The sequence below is a fragment of the Oxyura jamaicensis genome, chromosome 3, assembly GCF_011077185.1.
Source record: "Oxyura jamaicensis isolate SHBP4307 breed ruddy duck chromosome 3, BPBGC_Ojam_1.0, whole genome shotgun sequence".
NCBI lineage: Eukaryota > Metazoa > Chordata > Aves > Anseriformes > Anatidae > Oxyura > Oxyura jamaicensis.
Window position 1 is genome coordinate 9,838,773 of NC_048895.1, and position 17,990 is coordinate 9,856,762.

General features: G+C 44.3%; 1 protein-coding gene across 8 annotated transcripts in view; it reads right to left on the reverse strand.

Annotated features, from left to right (window-relative positions):
- The window catches only part of TOGARAM2 (TOG array regulator of axonemal microtubules 2), a 62,068-nt gene that overhangs the window by 18,131 nt on the left and 25,947 nt on the right, over window positions 1-17,990 (reverse strand). For 7 of the 8 annotated variants that reach the window (XM_035321854.1, XM_035321852.1, XM_035321848.1 and 4 more), the window contains 12 exons: window positions 16,769-16,884; window positions 16,160-16,282; window positions 14,778-14,921; window positions 13,739-14,035; window positions 13,024-13,244; window positions 11,570-11,742; window positions 10,286-10,332; window positions 6,069-6,259; window positions 5,085-5,235; window positions 3,962-4,126; window positions 1,876-2,017; window positions 427-532 (listed from right to left, as the gene is read on the reverse strand). In XM_035321854.1, the coding sequence (XP_035177745.1) occupies window positions 427-532; window positions 1,876-2,017; window positions 3,962-4,126; window positions 5,085-5,235; window positions 6,069-6,259; window positions 10,286-10,332; window positions 11,570-11,742; window positions 13,024-13,244; window positions 13,739-14,035; window positions 14,778-14,921; window positions 16,160-16,184 (1,662 nt within the window). In that variant the 5' untranslated portion in view covers window positions 16,185-16,282; window positions 16,769-16,884. Of the gene's footprint in view, window positions 1-426; window positions 533-1,875; window positions 2,018-3,961; window positions 4,127-5,084; window positions 5,236-6,068; window positions 6,260-10,285; window positions 10,333-11,569; window positions 11,743-13,023; window positions 13,245-13,738; window positions 14,036-14,777; window positions 14,922-16,156; window positions 16,283-16,768; window positions 16,885-17,990 lie in introns of all 8 variants that reach the window. The other variant, XM_035321855.1, reaches the window with a different exon arrangement.

The following is a 17,990-nucleotide window of genomic DNA, read 5'->3' on the forward strand; positions in this document are numbered from 1 at the left end:
AAGTACACAGAAAGGAAGAAGGAGAAGAGATCATCAGGCAACACAGGAAAATAAATACCTGTACTTAATCACCAAGATGCTGAAAAAGAGGAAGTAGGAGGAAGCTGAGAGGCAAAAGCTGCAGCATTTAATTACAGCTTGGGCAGAGATTTGGGCTGTGGCAAATCACCTCACTTTCTGCATTTGTATATTGCATTATAATGACACCTAGCTCAAAGATGAGAGACACGGATAGCCTACGTACCAGCAAATGTAGCTACATATACAGACAGATCACACAGATAGGTGACATAGTTATTAGAGGAATGACATCTAAAAATAGTAATGAAGGCAGACACTGAGCACACATGTAAATGAACAAGTACATATCTACTCTATGCCCCATGCACAATGTATGTGGGACACAGTTAAAAACAATGTTCCTACCTCTTTGGTAACTGCCAAGGTAACATCATGAAGTCTACCAAGAAGGATTTCTGAGTGGCAGATAGCCAGGCGTCTGATGCTGAAGAGTCCTTTCCCCTTCAGCTGCCTGAAAGGCAATTACCAAAATTGATTGATTTTTCTCACTACCCAAGAAGAACGCAGCACCCCCTGAAATTACCAGGGTGTCAGCTCAAACAAAGGGAGGTGTTTCTCATACGGCACTAAACTAAGTCATGGAACTTGCTGCCACTGGATGCTGTAGTGGTGAAAAGCATACATAAATTCAAAAGGCAAATAGATGGTTTCAGAGTGGATGGGTTAACTTCTGGCTATTAAATGAGACAGCATCCCTGAAAGCCCTGGCGCACAAAGTCGCTGTGCCACTGCTTCCCAGAAACCTGGAGGCTGTGACATGTTTCTGTTTCTTGCACCCTCCCTGGACCCTGGCCCTGCAATACAGTCCCATCTGGCAGTTACTGAGGGCATTTCCTCCCCCTGCCATCCACAGAGAGCAGTTCAGGAGTGAGAGTGTGCACTGCCACTCCGTAATTGAGTCTGTACCCTGCAATGCAGTAAGGAGGAAAAAAAAAGGCAGGAAAAAAAAAAGCAGTACATCCTAAAAGATTCCACAGCTGGGCAAGAACACCCAAAACAATGGATTTCCCAGAAAATCCCTGCTTAAAATAACACCCAAAGCAGTAACATTTTATTTTTAAAAATCTGTCATAACTTTCTTTGTGAAGGACCTGAGCTGGATGAAGGCACACGATGCAGTCACTGGTTCACTACAACAGCCTCCTCCCAGGAGGCACAGAGGGCTGCAGGGCAGGATGGGGAACCCATCCCCAACAAAGTGGGGATGGGTTCAGCAAAGGGGAAAGTTTATTTCTAAAAGTGCAAGATTCCTAAAGATTTTTTTCTTTTTCCTTTTCTTCTGCCATGAGCCCCTCAGGAGAAATGAGGGGCCAAGCAACTCAGCACCACTTCTCAGTCTGTTTTGCAGAAACGGGAACTCCCCATAGGCACTGCTGGGTCAAAGGAAGGCCCCATCTGCTGCTGCCAGCAGCAGGACCAGAGATAACTCCTTACACAGTCTCACCTCAGTCGGTGTCCTGAGGCCCCAGATCTCTAAACTCAAGACTGCTTCTGGCTTCAGCAGGCAAATTACTTTGTTCCACAACCTCTCTTCCCCTAAGCTTTCATTTGCAGCTACGTGGAGCAGAAGACAAAGCTTGAAGATAGCACGGACCTGTTGCTGCTGTAGCAGTGCTACAGACCAGGTCAAAAAGAGGATGACACCATATTACTGCACTACGATTGCTTTGCAGTGGTTTCATGAGTTCTCTTAGGATATCTGGGCTGCCTAGGCCCAGAGATGCTAGAAGAAACTGTTTCTAACTTACCTTTGAACTGAGAGGGAGAAAGGGAGTGAAGAGAGAGGTTTCTTACCAGTCATTGCTGCTGAGCCATGTGAGCGCATCGAGCAGCCCCTGCTCCGGGTGAGAGAAAGGTCTGGCTTCCCATGCGTCCCCGCACTCGGGCTCCTCTCCCCACTCCAAGGAGCCCAGAGCAATGGCTGGCAGTGAGTTTGCTGTAGGGAGAGGGTCAGACACAGGCAGTGCATACCCTTGGGCAAGGCACAGCACCACAGTGCAGATTGCAAACCAAGATCCCAGCTAAGATTACGTATGAGGGCAAGCTGGCGTTGCCTTCAGAGACTTCTCTGCTGTCTGGCTCATTGCTTTCCCCATGCTGGGCCACCCCACACTGGGCTCTGGCTCCTTCTGTAAACCTGAAATTTACACACATGCAGCCGGCTCCCAAATCCTTACAGGTACCACAGCCAGGTTGCAGATTTATAATGCTGTGGGGCTCACTCACTGGGAGCCAGCATCACCCAGCAGGATGTGCAACACTAAGGGTAAGCTCCTGTAGGATTTTGCTCAGGCAAATCCCTAAGGAGCAACCACCAGGGAACCATGGTATCTCAAAGTACCTTACTCTGTTAACCTGGCAGTGCCTCAGGTTCCATTTATTTCAAGTATACTAGACAGCTGACAGCTAGGTGTATATATAGTTTAACATACTTCTGGGAATGTAACAGTTTATGGGTTTTGTTATGAAAATTTTCTATTTCAGTGGTACCCACTGGCTGTATTTCAAAGATGCTGAGGTGAAATTTATTTGTCATCAAATGTATTTGTTTGAAAACTGTGCAATACCTAAGCTTTCTCTTATGGAAAAAATGCAATTTCCAGTCTAGATACTCATGACAAAAAGCCTTCCAAATGTGAATTGAGAATAAAAATATGTAAATATAGATGCAAGTTGTTGGCAAACACACTCTCTTTATGATAAATTACAAGGTATAAGAAAATCTAGATGACAAATGCATTTGTTATGAAAACTATTTCATAATTTTCATATCTTTCACTCAAAAGCTCATTTTGTAAAGTCTAGATGAAAACACCTGAATTGTCTGAAAGTATTGAGTATAAATATTGCACAGAGTCTAGATGAACTGATCTGGAATTTATAAAGTTTTTAAATTACCTTGTATGTTCGGCAAAATATGGAGAATGGAATAACCATAAAATCAGCAGCACTTTTTACAAAAATGCTCAAAGGGGCTAAATTTGGATCTTACTGATATTAGCAATGTTACTTTATGAATACATAGATCTACATATATACATTCAGTATGAAAGGAGAGTCATGTCAGGCTCATTCTGATCAATTTTGAAAATTAATGAGTAGCACCACTAGAAGATGTGATTTGAAGTTTCATTCCTAGCTCCCTTTTTCTTAACTCACAATCATAATACAATGTAGGCTACCCACAAAGTAGAAATGACAATCTCCATGTATTCGCCATCTGCTGTATATTTATTGCAGGTAGCAAGCAACGTGGGAGCCCCAGGTAGCCTCTCCTGTATGTCACCTGCTACACACAGACACAGTTATTTGGGCAAGGTGACAGAAGAGGTACTGTTCATGCCCAGTTCACTTTGCATGTGGTAGGATGCTAGAAGCCTTTAAGCATTTTTAGGTGAAATAGCAAAACTGCACCAAGTTACTAATTTCCATGCAGTGGCAACCCCTGCTGCAATAGCAGAAAAGCTGGCTGGAGAGCCAGGCAGAAGCACAGACAGAGGGCCACAAGCGAAAGGGGCTACTTGTTCACAGTGCTACCCAGTGAGCGCACCCTGCCAGGTTGCATCAGAGCTCAGCCCTACAGTTACAGCTGCCTCCTTGTTTAACATACTGTCCTGACCCAGAACCAGTTATATTTTGGACTATCAGTACGAGCTTCAGGCTATACCACTCCTTTATTCAGTTGAACTTTCCAGTGGATCTATAAGGACCAACTGCTCCAGTATCATCTAGCTGGAGCAGCTTCCAAGCGGACTTGCTCTCAGTCCTGGACAGGACACGATCTGGACCTGAGATCCCATCTGTGTTTGGGGAAGGAGCAGTTTGTGTTCTTTGTGGGAGGGAAGAGCTGGCACAGGGGGCTGCAGCAGAGCAGGCTCACCTGAGGAATGGCGCAGGAAGCCACTGTCCTGGCTGATAACAGGGATGCTGGGCAAGGAGGGCCTGTTGACCCGCTTCCTCAGGGTGGTTCCAATGCTCGATCTGCATGCATTGCTTGTTCTAGAGGAAATGGGAACTGTCCCGTTGATGTGTTGTAGGCCAAAGCCTGCAGAGACAGAAAAGTACCTTGTAAGTAGAATGCTGGACAGGGTGACTACAGGCTTAAAAACATCTAGAAATTTTGCTGGAGTTGGGTAACATAATCTGTTGTTGTAAACAACTCCAAGCATAACATTTACATGCTAACCTGGGATTAATCAAAGAATACAGTGGTGCTTTCCCCAAGAAATAGGAAGAAGCACTGTCTTTCCTTTGTTTTCCTGTTTCAGAGGCTGGATAAGGAAACTACATTTCTGGGGCTCCCACCTCAGCGCTCCATACCACCATTTCTCAAAATAATAACAAGAAAAAGAGCAGATAACCTTGTCTGATGCCCTCGGGCTGAGTGCTGACTTCTTCAGTTTGCTGCTGCAGCACTTGTGGTAGTGCATGCTGCAGGAGAATCAGAGCCTGTCAGTTGCAATTAAGTCAGTAAAGCTGTGAAGTCATGTGGGTAAAATGTGAGTGCTTGCTAAGGGCTCCGGCATGGCTCAGCAATGCAAGCTCCTCAGCAGGGAATGGTGGGGGCAGGATAATCATTTCCATCAAGCGAGAAAGATCTTTTATCTTTTAATTGGAAATAGTTTAATTTCTGTTCTTCCAGGTTGCAGCTTAGTTAAAAAGTATCCTTTTGGACTTACCAGTTCACCTTTCCTATGACCTACTCTCAATTAGAGAGAGGCCGAATCCCAAATGTTATTTGCAAGAATTACCCAGTTTGCAAAACGTGGTAAGAGAAGGCAGGGGGAGGGGGTGTCATTTGTGTTGTGCGACTGACTCACTAGGGAATGCAGGCAAGAAACTCCATGCTTTTGTAATTTTTTTTTGAAAATAGAAATAAATGGTATTCTAAACTCCACTCAGATGCAAGCATGACAGCCTTCCAGTTTGATTCCATATACATTTACAAAACAATGTAAACACAGACAAGTGAAAACAGGCTCACAATTATAGCAACCACTTACCTTCTTCGTCCGTAATCCCAGGGTCACTGCGACACGTGGAGAGCTGCAACTTCTCTCTCTCTTTCTCCCTCTCTCTTCGCAAAAGCTCCATCTCTCTCATTCGCTTCTGGCGCATTTTCTCCTGAGCTGACTTGGATATGGTAACATGGATCTGGTTGTAACAGAAATACATCAAGGGACATGAAGAGACATACACAACACCTCGTCAGGCATACAGTGGTGGAGTGTCACGGTCTTTCACGCAGTTCCACAAACATCCCAATAGCTTCAAAACGATTCCTCATTTTCCTCATCTCAGCATACAATTATACCCAATGGTGTATAATGCCTCATTTTCATATCCTTCCACTGGTCCAAAATACAAGCAAGAGGGCCATATCAGTGCTTGGAGAGAACAGACAGTTCAATTCCTACAGGCCATGGCAGGGGAGTAAAAGCCATCTGCAATAAGCAGTAGTAAGAGGTAATTTGTCACTTCTTCATGCTCACAGCCAGTAATTGTAGCTGTTTCTCCCTTCTCTGTTTCTGAAGAACTCAGTTGCTCCCTGAGAATGGATGAGTCCAAAAGAAGAGTCATGTGGAAAAAAGTTTAAGAAATACTGGTCTTAACATAGTAAAAAAATGGAGAATAGGACAGCTGTGAGATACAGCAATGATACCAAGGAAAAGCTACTCTCTCATTTTGTTTTGCAGCTTTGCTTACACCCAACATTATAATTTCTCCTTCCAAGCATACACTTTGCACATGTTCACTGATTCTTGACTTACTTTGCCATTCAGATCTGCCCTAAATTGTCCTTCATAAATAAAGAATGCTTCTGACTTAGCCTTAGTATCATCTCCCAGTGTCTTCTGCAACAGTGAAAATGGATTCCCCCTTCCACAAGAGAGAAAGATTATGATTTTCAGTGACACTTTTTCACTGAAGCAATCACTGACCAGTCACTGAAAAAGAAGCCTGCTCACCCCTACCATACTCCTTACCCTTCCATTGCTGTCTTTCCAGTCATCATCCCTCAGAAGGTGAGGGCTCGTGAGATGATCCATCTCCTTGGCCTGGCTGAGAGGCAGACCTGTTAATGTGGGTACAGGTTCATACAAATGTCCAGCAGACTTCACATTACAGGCAACGTGATGCTGGGGAATAGGCAAGATGGGCTCCAGAGTCCGGAGTTCTGATGAGATATGAATACATTGTGTATGAGAATGGCAAATAACACATGGCTGCTCTAGACAGATGGAGTAATACCATATTGCTCTGGCAGCAGAAATGACATTTCTTGGTTTGCCATCAAACTCAGGTCTAGTGAATGATAAAGGCTTCAGTCCTCAGCTCCTGGTAAGTAGATTCATAGAATGGCTTGGGTTGGAAGGGACCTTAAAGATCATCCAGCTCCAACTCCTCTACCATGGCCATGGACGCCACCCACTGGATCAGGTTGCCCAGGGCTCCATCCAACCTGATCTTGAACACTTCCAGGGACAGGGAAGCCACAACTTCTCTGGGCAACCTGTTCCAGTGCCACACCACACTCTGAGTGAAGAATTTCCTCCTCATATCTAATCTAAATCTTCCCTTATTTAGTTTAAAACCATCCCCTCTTATCCTATCATTATCTGACCTAGCAAAATATTGCTCTCTATCTTTTTTTTTATAAGTCCCCTTTAAGTATTGAATGACCCTAATGGGTCCACATCTTTCTTGTGCTGGCAACCCCAGACCTGGATCCAGCACTCCCGGTGGGGCCTCACAAGGGCAGAGTAGAGGGGGACAATCCCCTCCCTCGCCCTGCTGCCCACTCCCCTGTTGATGTAGCCCATGATGCAGTTGGCCTTCGGGGCTGCAAGCACACACTGATGGCTCATGTCGAGCTTTTTTCCACCAGAACGCCCAAGCCCTTCTCTGCAGGGCTGCTCTCAATGAGTTCTTCCAGTCTGTACTCATGTCTGGGATTGCCAGATCTGTTCCATAATCTTTCCAGGTACAGAGGTGAGGCTCACCAGTCTGTAGTTCACCAAGTCTTCCCTTCTATCCTTCTTAAAAATTGGCATGCTATTTCCCTTTTTCCAGTCACCAGGGACTTCACCTGACTGCTAGGACTTTTCAAATATGATGGAGGGTGGATTTGCAGCTACAGTAGCCAGCGTCCTCAGGATCCAGAGATGCATGGCATCAGACCCCATAGACTTGTACCTGTTCAGTGTCATCAGGTGGTCTCAAACCTGCTCTTTGCTTACAGTGGGAAGGACTTTGCTATCCCAGCCACAGCCTAGAGGTTCAGGGACTCAAGAGACATGGGAAGTGTGACTGGCAGTGAAGTCTGAGACAGAGAACTTGAGTAGTTCAGACTTCTATATGACTGTTGTTACCAGTTCTCCCTTCTCATCCATCAGAGGGAGTACATTCTCCTTGATCTTTCTTTTCTGGCCAATGTGTCTATAGAATCCCTTCCTGTTATTTTTTGCATTCTTTGCCAAGTGCAGTTCCATCTGTGCCTTGGCTTTCCTGATCTCATCCCTACATATCTAGACACCATCCCTGTACTCTTCCCAGGCCATGTGTCCCTGCTTCCACTGTCCGTGCATTTCCTTCTTACATCTCAGTTTGACCAGCAGGTCCTTGCTCAGCCATGCCAGTTTCCTGCCTTCCCTGCTTGACTTCTTACACATGGGGATGGAGAGCTCTTGCACTCTAAGAAAAGCATCCTCAAAGAGTTGCTGGCTCTGGTCAATTTCTCTGTTCCTAAGGATGGTGTCCTGGGGGATCTCATCCACCAAAACTGCTGGAATTTCACTTTTTAGAAGTTCAGGGTCCTGACTTTGCCCTTTGCCAGCCAGGCCCGTATTCCTTGAGATCACAAACTCAAACAGGGCAGGATTGATCTCTGCAGCCCAGACTGCCTCCAATCCAGTAACCAAGAGGTTACTCTTTAATGAGGTCATCTGTACTGGTGAGTTCCAGGTCCAGTAACGCTTCTCCTCTGGTTGGTTTGTCGAACACCTGGACAAGGAAGTTCTCCTTGATGCACTCCAGGAGTACCCTGGATCGCTTACAGCCTGCTGTGTTGCCTTTCCAGCAGACATCCAGGCGGATGATATCCCAATCAAGATGAGAGCTTGCAAGCACAATGCTTCTCGTAGCTCAAACAGGAAGGCCTCATCCACAGGATCCCCTTGATCAAGCAGCCTGTAGTAGACCCCAGCCACAAGGTGTCCTTTATTAGACTGGTCCTTAACTTTTACCCACAAGCTCTCAACCTGTCTGTGGCTGTTTCTCAAAGGCAGCTCTTCACAATCTATTATTTTCTTAAATAGAGGGCTTTACTACCACCCTTCCTTCCCTGCCTATCTCTTCTGAAAAGCTTGTAGCCCTCAATTCCAGTGTTCCAGTTGTGGGACTCATCCCATTACATTTCCATGATAGCTATTAGGTCATAGTTTTCTAATAGCACTGTGGTTTCCAGCTCCTCCTGCTTGTTTCCCATGCTGTGTGCATTAGTGTAGAGGCACTTCAGTTTGACTATTGGCTGCATCAGTAGCTGTGCTGGATTGAGAAGAGAAATTAAGATTGCCCTTGCCAGAAAGTTTATCTGTTGCCATTTTGATTTTAGTAAGGACCCTCTTTTTCTCATTTACTAAAATATCTCCTGTTTTTTGATTGATACTTCCACAAAGGCATGTAGCTAGGTTTCCTCCTCTTTGCTGGAATATTTTAAAGGTCATTTGAAGAAAATCTCAGGATTGCTAGAGTGTTACCAAAAATAGAATCATGTTCTCAAAGCTGCATTCATTCTCCCAAATGAGCTTCATTATAAATTGTAGCAGATCAACTCACTTTCTGGGCAGACTCACTAAGGGCTGATTTTCTTAAAGTACAGTACAGCTAATTTTGAAATACTCTTGAGCAGAGCTGCTAAAATGCAGAAAATTAAATGTTCCTTACATGGCTTCACAAATGATAAAATCATGTGATAGTCATGTAGTAAAAAAATAAAAATAATAATAAAAAATAAATTAGAATTTTTCCCCATTGAATGATCAGGTCTATGAGAGAGAAAGAGTTTAATGGTATAGCTCATTTCTAGTCCCGAATGTATCCAGCAAAATGTCACCTTACTTACTCAGCAATACTTCTCCCGAGTTGCATTCAGCATCCTGCTGCATATCAGCAATAAAGTAATCATTGCTACAGCATCCGCTCGCTATTTGGCAGAGTTAACACTGAGCTGAGATACCAGTGGATCTTATCCCTTTTTCTGCATCAGCAAAATTAAACTTTCATCTCTCCCATCACTACAAACTCACAGATGGCAAAGAAATAACAAGAGTGTCATTGAGGTTTTCAACTTAAAAGTATCGGTTAACAGATGAAACTGACACCCTACTTTGTCTTGCAGATTTTTTTATTGCTAGTCATAATGCAAGGGGAAAAAAAAAAAAAAAAAAAAAAAAAAAAAAAAAAAAAGCAACTCCTACCCCAGCCTGAATCTGCAGAACTGACATTTGCAGATAGAGTAGCATATGTGGTTTAAGTTAAATTAGTTGCAAAATGGAAGCCTCAGTTCATTATTCAGCACTTGATTTGGACTTGCGCTTTAAGAGGGTGGAAATCTCAAGTTTAGACAATTGCTGCATAGCCTGGATCCTTTATTTTAATCTGTAAATGAAAAACGCACATGGACTCACTATCACTATTTCTCCCAGTGTAAAAAATATGCAGTGTTTATGAATCTGTTTCAGATCTCAAGGGGTTTGGTTCAGGATCAGAAACTGTTCTGAGTGAAGGTTTCTTCCTCCAAGTATAGGAGGAATGAGTGGGAGCATTTCTCACTTCATGTGAAATGCCTTGTTTTTCTGTAATCTTTGTACCATTAGAGAGTATGCAGCAGGGATTTAAAAAAAAAAAAAAAAAAAAGTATAGAAAAGAACATGAGGGGGAAGAGTTGGGCGAACCTTTTCCTGTTGTGTATTTCCAGGACCCCAGGGTACTCCTCCAGCTACTGCCATTCAAACCCTGTGCTGGAGTTATTTCCATTGGATCATCAGAACACATCTCCCATTGACAGGGCTCTGGACTAACCATCTGAGTACATCAAGGAACAGCAAAAAGTTACAGAATAGTTTTCAATATGAGTTTCACAGTGCCCCCCACGGGTCAGGATTACAATGTTCACTTTAGGACAGCTGTGCCCTGTACTTACCCAGAGATTTAAGGGTCTTCTCTTCTGTTTTGCTGCCTGATCTTGGCCTTAAGAAAATCAAGGAGAAAAGAATATATGAGGAGATAGAAAAAGGAAGGGTGTAGCATAAAAAGGAGGAAAAGTTGATGAAGAAGGAAATGCATCCCATAAAACCAGCAATATGCAAAGCTTATTAACTGCCATTAAAATTTCAGTTTGCAGAGTCACGCAGCTCTAGCTGTAACTCCTAGCTCCAGCTGAAGCACAAGAGTCAGATTCTTCAATTTGGGCCTTCAATATCCAATTCTGCTGTCTCCCTTTTGGAGCTAGGTGGCTCTCAACTTTACAGACATCCTTTCTGATTTAGCAAGAGATGTTAAGTCAGTTTGCAGAAGCCTAACTTTGCCTGGTTGTGACTTAAGCTAATGGCATCTTGTAGCAGATGGCAATACCACTGCTTAATCTTCAGAGTAGTATTACACCTTCCTGCTCTCTCAAGAGGGAAAAGTTTTTGTTTGTTTGTTTTGTTTTGTTGTGTGTTTTTTGTTTGTTTGTTTTTTTCCAACTGGCATATAAGTATAAGCAGATTGCATTTTAAAAGCCATGCTGAAGTTTTCTAATTGGAACTGTATTTCAGTGACTCCTTATTTACTGTGAGAACTAGAACAACTTTGACAGTTAGATTTCCCCACACATATCCAAGCACGTATCATTCCTCCAGTTACAGACCTGTAGCTGTTACCTAGCACCTTGCTCCTTTGATCTTGAAACCAGACAGATGTGTAAATATTACACATCTGTAGGACTATACATCTATAAGCAGAAATTTATTTGAGCTCTCATTCCACAGTGAAGATCCAGACACAGAAGATACAGCCAACATTTACGAAAATGCCATATGAATTTGGTAGGCAGCTATATAATAGCCAATATTTGCCCTAAAACATTCTTGCAGGTACAGATATTTGCAGTCAAAATTCATGCACTAAACCAGACACTGGATTCAGCTCTATATAATACAGTTCCTAAATGGCACCACAAGAAATATGGAATAATTAATATCAGAGTCCAGCAGAGCATCTGCTCTTAAAGTCCTCTGACATCCTGCCACCTCCTCCCCTCCTCACTCTTAATTTAAGAGTATGATGTTGGTTTTGACATCATGTTGGATCACCATAGACACACAACCTGGTGAATACACAGAAATTTGCATAAACATATTGGAGAGCTGACTGTGGAAAATAATCTCATGAGATGAGACGTGTCAGTTGAACAGCATACCAAGAGGCAGACACCTCAGCTTACCTCATCTCCAGGGACTCTTGGGAAACCAGCTCCTGAGAGCTTGGGAGAGGCACTGCAGCACTGCCAGGATCCCCATCGGATGGTCTTGCTGACCTCGGGATAGGGGGAATCAAAGCTACCCCCAGTGACTTCTTCCCATCCTCATCACTGCAATACAGGGGCTGCAGGGAAGCCTGGAAATGGGAAAGTACAGTGCTTAGCCTGAGCACGCAGCTTTCCTGCTCGATGCCACAAGCAGTTTAGCTGTACTCTTGCCTAATACTTGGTGGGAAAATAAGTCAAGCTGATGGAGTCACTTGGCCTGAGATGGACAATGGAAAGAAGAGTGGTGAGGGAAGAACCATGTCCCACACTGTTGAGAGCTCTCCTCCCTTGCTCACCTCTGTGGCAGCAGCCACATTACCACCTGGCATCTATCTGCTTGGCAGATGGGATGTTCTGCGATGCTGCTGCATGTGCTAGCTTTTCCTGTGGTATTGGAATGGGTTTAGGTCACTATCCCCTTGCTGTCAGAAGCTTCCTACCAGCCATTGCTGAATCCCAGCCAAGTCCTCACAAAGTCATTTTGCACCCTGTCAAAATTTGGTTTTCTCAAGCCTGTAATTTTTTCTACTGCTGCCCCATCAGTCTTTTGGCCCAGATGCTGATGTGCTTTCCAGATTTTTGGCGTTCTCCAGATCCCACTCAATTCATCATTGCAGGCTCACTGGCATTTATTAGGTTCAGCAGAGCTCTCTACCTCACTGCTCCCTGTAAGGTCTTTTTGCCTGCTGAATCACTTCACTTGGCAATGCCACCCTTTAGGTTCCCCACACCATGGCTAGGAAGGGCAGATGAGGGAGCAGAGCAGACACACAACTTTCCATAGTATCCCACCATTCTGTGGCTGCACAGTGGCCACTGAACTCCAGAAATATTGTTAGAAGTAACTGTGCAGAAGGACATGGCTGTACCTTGACCTCGAAGTTCAATTTGCAGGACCGTCCACTCCAGCAAACCTTTTTTCCATCTAGACCAGACAGAGCTGGTATAAAAAGACACCAATACACTGGCATGTCTGCAACAATAACAGCCATGTACACAGCACAGATGGTTCACAGATACTTGTATTTTACTAACTGTAGAAGGATATGCTTGGCCAGATTAAACACATTTGGTTGCTCTGTGTGGTTGCTGATGTTTTTCTTTGTTGTAAGACACAACAGGAGATCTTAGAGAGCACAGAAACTATTTGAAGTAGTATTCTCTTATTCATATACACCAAAGACATAAAGCCTGCTGTACGCACACTGCAAAGACAGCTGAAAATGCAACATCCAGCTGGGTTCTTCCTTGGCTCAGCTGCTACCCTGGGCTCACACCATGGGGGAAAGATTTCAGAGGTCTGCCTACGAGAATAAACTGAAAAATCACCATATATGATTTAGCTTGTTTTCTTTACTTTACACTCTTACCTCTGACATCAATTCCTTGTGGTTCCCTTCACAGCCGCCGCAGCCTGTGCCATTCTCCTCATGCTCCTGCTCTCTGTTGCTTGTCCAGCTGGGCTCTGGGGAAGGAAGTCTATTTTGGATGGGAGGCACAGGCCTGGAGGTTGCCAGGAGCCTTTGGGAAGCTGACCTGGAAACTGCTGGCTTCAGAGTAATCCCCTTGGAGTCACTGCTGTCAGTCAGGCCTACAAAGTGGACGCAAAGTGTAAGAGAAGCAGAATTTCAAACACAAAGCACCTGAAACTAGGTATTACTTTTGAAATATTTATTGGAAATCTGTAAATAACTGCAGAGTGCTCATGCTGGCAGCCACTTGAAGCAGGCCAGTGGACAACACCTATGCATTTCCACAGAGCCACCCGAGGAACACCCTGGTCCTCTGGGCTCACATCAAGACAGCAGGGAGCCCACAGACAGGGGCTGCAGGGAAGCCTGGAAATGGGATAATGTGGTGGTTACTTGGAATAAGTCACCTGCACATACACACAGCCACTCCTCTCCCTGTGCCACAGCAGCACACCCCTACAAGCAGCAGGAGGGCTACACAGGGGACAGAGCAGGGAAGATTATTGCAGGGGGGCGTATTCAGTAGATATCTGTTCACCAGGAATGTGTGCTAGCTCTCTAGGCTGGGACAGACCCTGCTTCCTGCAGAAGAGTGTGCAGGCTCCAGTCTTACCTCTCTGTGGTGCTAACAAGCCCTCAGACATCCTTCTCTTCTTCAGCTTGTCCTTGATCTGAGTGGTTTCCAGGGCAGCACTGCTCACCTCCCTCTCTTGGGGGTCCTGCATCAAGGCTGGGCGAGGAAAATGGGAGAGAAAACCTCCAGCCCCAGCACTGGGGTCATACACAGTAACCTTGCTGTCTCTGTCCTCCATGGAAGAGATGGCCCTTGGTTGTGGAGGCTCCCCATCTCCATTCCCTAAACAAGGCTGCTGCTTCTTCATCTGGGTTGTTAACATAGACTGAAGAGAAGCTGAAAATCAGACAAAAAAGGAAGTGAGTTAGTTAATCTCACTGTTTTACAATCAACCCACCTAAGGAGTCAGGCATTCAAAGTTTGTTGTTGTTTTAATAATTCAGAAGATCATTTTGTTATTTTTAATAAAACTAGCATCCGTTTAATTATTATGAACAGCACTGAGCTAGCAAGCCAGGAGAGAGAGGTCAAAAGCCCTGCTAATAAGAGGGGGGGAAAGATTTCCATTTCAGGCCTTGGCTTCAGTCAACGCTACCAGTAAAGACCTTCATGGTACTACCAGTATTTCTGCAAAGCAGGACATCGTAGCAAGCAGGCAAACCTTATCAGCGTTTCTGCAGCACCACATCAACATCATATCTGATGGGCAAGCAGAGAAAGAACTTGGAATTTACCTGTGGTGAGACCACACACTGATAGCAAGGATAGATACAGAACTCGTATCTCATTACAGTGCCCAATTAGTAACTACTCAGGCCCCAGTCTGTCATGGCTGGCAATTTGGCTACCGTAGGTAAAGTATAAAGCATAATGTACTAATGATAAAGAGATGTGATGCCAAGCACACTGCTGGAAGAGGGCAGGATCATCTGCATCTCTCTGTCTGACACCTACTCTGACACAGAGCCAACACGATGACTGACCATTTCACCATTTCACTTCAAGGACCATTTCACCCTGATATCAGGATTTCTCTTGGGCCGAGGCCATCATGTATTCAACCCCCTTCCATCCTCACCTTCTTCTTCAGTAGTCCATCTGCTGCCACAAAGCTGCAAGTTTGAATCAATGCTTCCACCTCGCACAGCTCTGCATCTGGGTTTATCTTTTGTGATGCTCCCACAGTAGACAGCAACTGGGGCATGGTACTTAGCTTTGAAATAAAGACAGTACAAATGACACAAATTTGCAGCTTTTTAAAAGAGTAGGGGAAAAAAAATATATCCACTTTCTTTATTGGATTAACACATCACTATTAACCTACAGTCCTGACCTCAAACTCCTTGGTATCTTTATGCCATGCTGTCTAGTGAGGCACTTACATTCCAGCATTTTTACAGCTGAATGCTCTGCAAAATTACATGTGTATTACTAATTGCCTATCCAAGACTATGGAATTTCTTCATGTCCTTTCAAAGCGTAGAAAACCTGCATAGGTCTCCAGAATTTGGAAATTCTAATTGGCATCTAATAATAATCATAGTATCAGAGAATCATTTAAGTTGGAAAAGATCTCCAAGATCATCAAGTCCAACCACTAACCTAGCACTGCCAAGCCGAACATTAAACCATGTCCCTAAGTACCACATCTACATGTATTTTGAATACCTCCAAGTAGTTGCAGTAGTAATAATAATAATTATAGTAATAATAATAATCTAATAAGTAGATGGCTTCCAAAACTGGTTCAAAAGTCTTTTGTTTTCATTAAATCCTAATCAATTTTGTTGGTTATTTCTATTTCCATCCACAACAAATAAATTACTAGGAAACAAACAAACAATTAATCACCAGATGTTATACCTAAGAGAAGGCTTGGATTCTGCACTAGGTATTCCCAATATTCAGTGGGATTATTTGGTTACTGTATCTGTAGGATGCAAATTGTCCATCCAAACATTCTCCTTTGTTCTGTTTCACTGTTACAGGAGTTTATTCCCTGCTTTCCGTACTGCAGAGGCACCCTCCCACCCAGCAGAAACACGGCCTGGCTCAGAAAAAAAAAAAAAAAAAAAAAAAAAAAAAAAAAAGTCTTAGTTATTCCTGAAAATTCAAAGTCATGTACAGCATGTTTCCCTGCCCTTTATCCTGGCCAGTATCTTTTCCATTATCCAGCCTCCAAGGCCAAGCTCTCACTCCTAAAGAATGGGAGAAAATGCAGGCTGTCACAGAATTACTCTTGCCAGCAGAGCCAGCACCTCTAGGGCTGTGTGATCAGTGCTTTGAATGCAGCTTTTGTACATGCTCTGCCTCCCTGAGCCAAGCAGCATTCCTGGGCTCACGCATCTCTGCCCTGGGCAAACATCCTCTGGGCAAAGGCTGCAGGAACAGGATTGCAACAAGCCCTGGCTGCAGTGTTAAAGGTAAAGAGGTCTCTGATCTGCTGCAGCCCTTTACCTGCTGCGAAATTATCTTCTGTTGCCATGGGGGGATGATGGGCTCCGTCAAGATGAGAGGTTATGTGTGCTGCCCGTTGCTGGGCCTGATGCAGCTGCTGGTGGGTTCCCTTGCAGCATCAGGAGCCTGCATGGAAAAATGACACTGCTAATGCAGGTGACAGCAATAGGTCCCTACCATTGCCACAAGGTTCATGGGTGGAACATAGTAGTAGAAACTGCTCAAGCCAGGTGGTGTCAAAATACCATAAAAATCCAATCAAGCTACACATTTTCCACATTTTGCAGAAACATGTCCAGAAAGTCCAAATGTTGAAGTAAAACTGTTGGCTGGCATAACAGGGGAAGTGTAGCTCCACCCCAGCAGCTGCTGTCTCTGAGGCTGGATGGGCACAACAGCCAAGACAAGTTTCTTACTGCACTCACTGCTGTTGGACCTGGCACAGCACACTGGAGCTGGTCCCACATAACTTATCTCTGTTGCTGCAGCAGGAGCATAACTGCACACGTCTGATAACAATGAACTGTAGTGTTAAAGTTGATATGCACCAATAACAACCAAGAATCAAAAAAAAGAGGTGTGGAATAGTTCCCCTTTTTAATACAAGCATACCTGCATTTAAGGTGGGGTGCCTGGCCGTCAATACTGCAGACTGGTTTGTAACCCCTGTCCAGCTTGGTAAATGAAAGTGGTGTCCGTCACTTTCTACCAGTGTGCAGGATTTTTTTCTGTAGAAAAGGGAAGATAAGCTTTTATGACACATTCATGAGTAATTCTGAAGCACAACTCAAGCCACAAGCCAAATACTTCTAAATCTGCCACCTGCTGGGAGAGGAAAGAGAAAAGCAGTTGAAACAACTGCTATTGTAGCTAAACTGTCTGCATTTTTAGTGTTGCTGAGCCATCTATAGCTCTTAGGGCACCTCAGAAAGCCTGAACTTATAATATGACATATTTAGGGATGTCAGCTATCCAGAAACTGCCTGCCATGCTCCCACCAGTGAATGCACAGCCCACAGGACTAGTGGGACAGTGAAATGGTGTGAAGGACATAGGAGGGTAAAAAAAAAATAAAAATAAAAATAAAAAATAATAATAAAAAAAAGCTTATCTTTCCATTTTAGTGCTATAACAAAATTTTTCATGACATTTTTCCACTTCAGCCCCTGAGGTCTATTACCTTACTGGTTTGGTTGCTTTCACTTCAAAACTCCGGATATTTCTTTTCATCTTCTGACAGAGGCTTCAGTCACCATATAAAGCTTTGACTTCTTTTAATGTATTGGCCTAAGAGGGTTTTTTGCAAAGCATACCTCAGGATAAGAGGTCAGTATGGTAAGCCAACACTAAAATTCACAGAATCACAGAATCACAGAATTTCTAGGTTGGAAGAGACCTCAAGATCATCGAGTCCAACCTCTAACCTAACACTAACAGTCCCCACTAAACCATATCCCTAAGCTCTACATCTAAACGTCTTTTGAAGACTTCCAGGGATGATGACTCCACCACCTCCCTGGGCAGCCTGTTCCAATGCCTCACAACCCTTTCAGTAAAGAAGCTCTTCCTAACATCTGACCTAAAACTCCCCTGGTGCAACTTTAGCCCATTCCCCCTCGTCCTGTCACCAGGCACGTGGGAGAACAGGCCAACCCCCACCTCTCTACAGCCTCCCTTGAGGTATCTGTAGAGAGCGATAAGGTCGCCCCTGAGCCTCCTCTTCTCCAGGCTGAATAAGCCCAGCTCCTTCAGCCGCTCCTCGTAGGACTTGTTCTCCAGGCCCCTCACCAGCTTCGTCGCCCTTCTTTGGACCCGCTCAAGCACCTCGATGTCC